The 4,140-nt window shown below is 43.4% G+C and overlaps 1 protein-coding gene across 1 annotated transcript; it reads left to right on the plus strand.

The window, feature by feature from the left end:
• Positions 1-2,979: 2,979 nt before the first annotated feature.
• Positions 2,980-3,795, plus strand: LOC106084612 (keratin, type II cytoskeletal 2 epidermal-like). Its single transcript, XM_013248432.2, has one exon. The coding sequence runs from the start codon at positions 2,980-2,982 to the stop codon at positions 3,793-3,795; it is 816 nt and encodes a 271-aa protein (XP_013103886.2).
• Positions 3,796-4,140: the final 345 nt, after the last annotated feature.

Here is a 4,140-nt window from a genome sequence, read left to right on the forward strand (position 1 = left end):
CACAAAAGCAATCGCCTCTAATGCAATCTTTAAAAAGAAGAGGTATAAACTTTTAGCTGAGTGAAAAAAAAAATATGAATTAACATAACAAAACATTTGGACAAAAGAATTTGGCTACTGCTACGTACTGACATGGACCAATTTGGAAAAGCAGACAAAACAAACTTCGAAATAAAAAGTAAAAATAGCAAACCATCATTTTACCACTCAGATTCGACAACAATCACTGATGGTATTTTCCTCTCCCCTTCGAAATAATCACCAGTAATCACTGGTCACAGTGTCTTAATTATGGAAAATTTTTGACTAATATTTTTAGAAGAAGGACAAGAACAGAACAGCAGCAATTTTCAAATGATGTTCCGCCGTCAATGCCCCAACGATTAGTGAGCAAAATTACAATCAGATGAAGAAGTACAGGGGCGAAAGGGACAGTTTTTTTCACATTTCTCTTCAGTAAGGTTTGCCATTTCATGATGGAAAGGTATACCAGTCAACAACGAGTCGAAATTATTAAAATTTACTACCGAAGTTCAGAGTCAGTGGCCTCATCGTTTCCATCGAAAAATCATCTTCAGCGATGAGGCTCATTTCTGGCTGAAAGGCTTCGTCAGTAACCAAAATATGCGTCATTGGTCCGACAGCAATCCACATGTACTCCATGAGTCATAATAGCATCCCAAAAAAATTACGTTTTGGTGCGGTTTATGGGCTGGCGGCGTCATTGGGCCGTATTTCTTCCGTGATAATCAAGACCGTGACGTTACTGTGTATGGGAATCGTTACGGTTCAAAGATAACTCAATATTTTTGGTCCCAATTGGATGATATGGACTTGGAAGACATAAGGTTCCAATTCCAGAAAGCGCAAAATACTTGGGCTTTTTCTGGACTGGAAATTGAACTTCAAAACCTACATTTTGGAAAGGTCAAAAAAGGCAACACTTACCCTATACACCTGCAATTAGACCGCGTGTAATGCATTGGATATACACAGCAGTTGTCAGATCTATAATGCTATATGGTGTTGCGGTCTGGTGGACGGCGCTTCAAAACCACCTACTGCTCAATGCATAACTGGATCCAAGGGAGGGCTTGTTTGTGCATCACAGCCGCACTGAGGACGACACCATCTCATGCACTAAATTTGATGCTACATCTAATGGCTCTGACATTATGACTAGACAAATTGCTGCGGCCAATGCCGTGAGCTAAAGGAGCTCTCTCTTTGGCCATGTGGCGGCAACGGACATTGTGTTATTCTTGATCCCATGTCCGATGTTCCAGGCAGTGTGGATTACACCCTGCCTGAGCCACATTTTGATAAAAACTACTGTACCACTGTTCCCGATAGAACGGCTTGGAACTGGATATCCCTGGTAACAGAAGTTACATAAACATCTATAGGGATGGTTCCAAACTAAACGACCAGGTGTGCTTTGGGGTGTACTCTTAAGATCTAGAACTGGTCATATCGAAAAGGTTACCCAACCACTGGAGTGTGTCAAGGAGAGATCCTTGCAATTAAGGAAGTGGTGGAATGGGTAATAAATAATGTCATTACGACGATTGGCATTAATATCTTCTCAGACAGCCATTAAATCCCTGGGGAACGTATTTCTGAAGACAAAAACCGCTCTCGACTGTTGCAGATCTCTAAACAAGATGGCTGAACAGTTCAAAATTCACCTTTTATGGGTGCCCGTCCACAAAGATATCCCAGGGAATTGTAAAGCGAATGAGCTTGCAAGACTAGGAACTACCCCACATATTCCAGGGATACTTGAATCTGTGGGTATGCCTCAAGCGACATGTAAGCTAAGTTTTCAGGACCAGGCCCGAAGGCCAACGAATGATAGATAGTCACAAAGAGGGGGCTGTGAGCATTCCAGAATTATGTGGCCTAATCTAGACTTGAGGAGGTCTACCGACTATTGCAGATGCTGTGAGGACATCTTTTTCGATGTCCTCACATCGTGACATAAGTACTAAAGAACACCTTTTGTGTGTGTGTCTTGCACTAACAGTCAGAAGTAGCTCCACTTTAGGTTCTCATTTCTTTGAGAACCTGTCTAATTTAGCTGATGTAATCTCTTAACGAGATGACTGAAACGTTCAAAATTCACCTGTTTTGGGTGACGGGCCACAGAGATATCCCAGGAAATTTAAATGCAGATGCTCTTGCGAGACTAGAAACTAGCAAGCACATTCCAGGGAATCTGGAATCGGTCGGTATGTCTCTAGCGAAATGTAAGCTAAGTTTTCAGGATCAGGCCCGAAGGGCAGCAAATGGTAGATGGTGACAAAGAGGGGGCTATGGGCTTTCCAAAACTATGTGGACTAATTTACTTGAAGAGGTCTGCCGCTTTGCTGTCATTGGCTAGAACGGACGTATCAGTCATTATGTCCATTAATCGGAAAACATGCTGACAGACTGGAGGTGGCCACTAACCCCCTAGGACTTTTGCCAAACACTTTTCTTCGATTGAGAAACAAAACTGAATGCACCCATGCTCGTAGCACTGTGCCATTCAAATAATTGGCAATTTGCATAAAGTAATTTTAACAACTTCACAAGTTCGTCAAATTCAATTCAATAATTTCGTTTAACTGGCTGGATTGTTGGCTATTTTTGGCGTGACAATGATCGCGTGCCATCATCCAACCATAGACGCCAAACTACGATACCACAGACCGCCGACCGCGGGCCATCAATGATGAAAACGGTAAAAGAAAAAGAGAAATATCGAAAAGCGACGTCATCATTAGTACCGGCGTTGCTAGTACCGTGTGGTACAATCAATAACCGAAACTTGTTGTCATAGTAATGGTAAGTTGGCAATGATGGTGTGTAATCTTAGACGCAATGCTCTATTCTAAAGTGCCATATATAAAGTGATGGCCCACGAGTTGCCAGCATCATTCTCAGCAGTCATCTTCAAGAGTTATTACCTACCTGGAAACAGAAACGAGGAACAAAATGCGTGCTTTCATTGTCTTGTGTTTGGTTGCAGTTGCCAGTGCCGATAAATTGGGCTATAATTATCAACCCGTGGGTCACTCTGACAGTGGTTTGTCCTTTGCACCTGGAAGTGGCAGCATTGGCGGTGGCAGTGACATCGGAGGTGGTAGTGGTATTGGAGGTGGCAGCATCGGCGGTGGTAGTGGCATTGGAGGTGGTAACTTTGGCAGTGGCAGCATTGGCGGTGGTAACTTCGGCAGTGGCAGCATTGGCGGTGGCAACTTTGGCAGTGGCAGCATTGGTGGCAGTGGATTCGGTGGTTCCTCTTACGATGCCGCACCAGCTGAATTCGAAAAAGAGTTCTTCACCTTCTCTGCTCCCGAAAGCGAATTCGAAGATGCCAATGCCGCCGAACGCATTGCCAGCAGCGTTAAGCAAGGTCTCCGTGTAGTCTTCATCAAGGGCCCCGAAAACAAGGGACTCGAAAATGCAGCCCTTGCCTTGGCCAAACAAGCCTCCAACCAAAAGACCGCCATCTATGTCCTCAACAAACAAGCCGATATCGGAGAATTGGCCAACAAACTCAATACCATCAACAGCAACAGCAACAACAAACCCGAGGTGCACTTTGTCAAATATCGTACCGCCGAAGATGCTGCCAATGCTCAGCGCGCCATCCAAGGACAATACGATACGTTGGGAGGCAACTCCCAAAGCATCAACGGTGGTGTTGCTCCTGTTCTCAACTTTGCTTCTCAGGCTGCCGTTCGCGGTGGCAACCCTCAGGCTCCCCAAAACGCTTATTTGCCCTCATCGGTGTTCCGTCGCCACTAAATTCATTAGTTTAAATATTTAATGTTAATTTAGTCCCGCTGTTTCTTATTCATTGTTGTTAAGTCTTCACTGTTGTTAGATAATGATTAATTAATTGTTAATAAACGAAATTTTATACATATCCAAAGAAGAAAAAAATCCACGTCTTTAGTATTTCAATGAGTGGCGTTTAGATTTCCAAAAAAACACCGAGACTGGCAGGCGATTAAGCTCAAGGCTCGCTTAACCATTCAAGTGGAAGCCCCCCTGTGATGCAAGTGTGAGTTGATAAAAGATTTCGATCAGTTCTTTCAAGGAAATGGCACAGCTCAATTAATTATATTTGTGCAATTTTTTTTTTTTTGT

This window comes from Stomoxys calcitrans, chromosome 2 (genome assembly GCF_963082655.1).
Source record: "Stomoxys calcitrans chromosome 2, idStoCalc2.1, whole genome shotgun sequence".
In the NCBI taxonomy this organism is placed as follows: Eukaryota; Metazoa; Arthropoda; class Insecta; order Diptera; family Muscidae; genus Stomoxys; species Stomoxys calcitrans.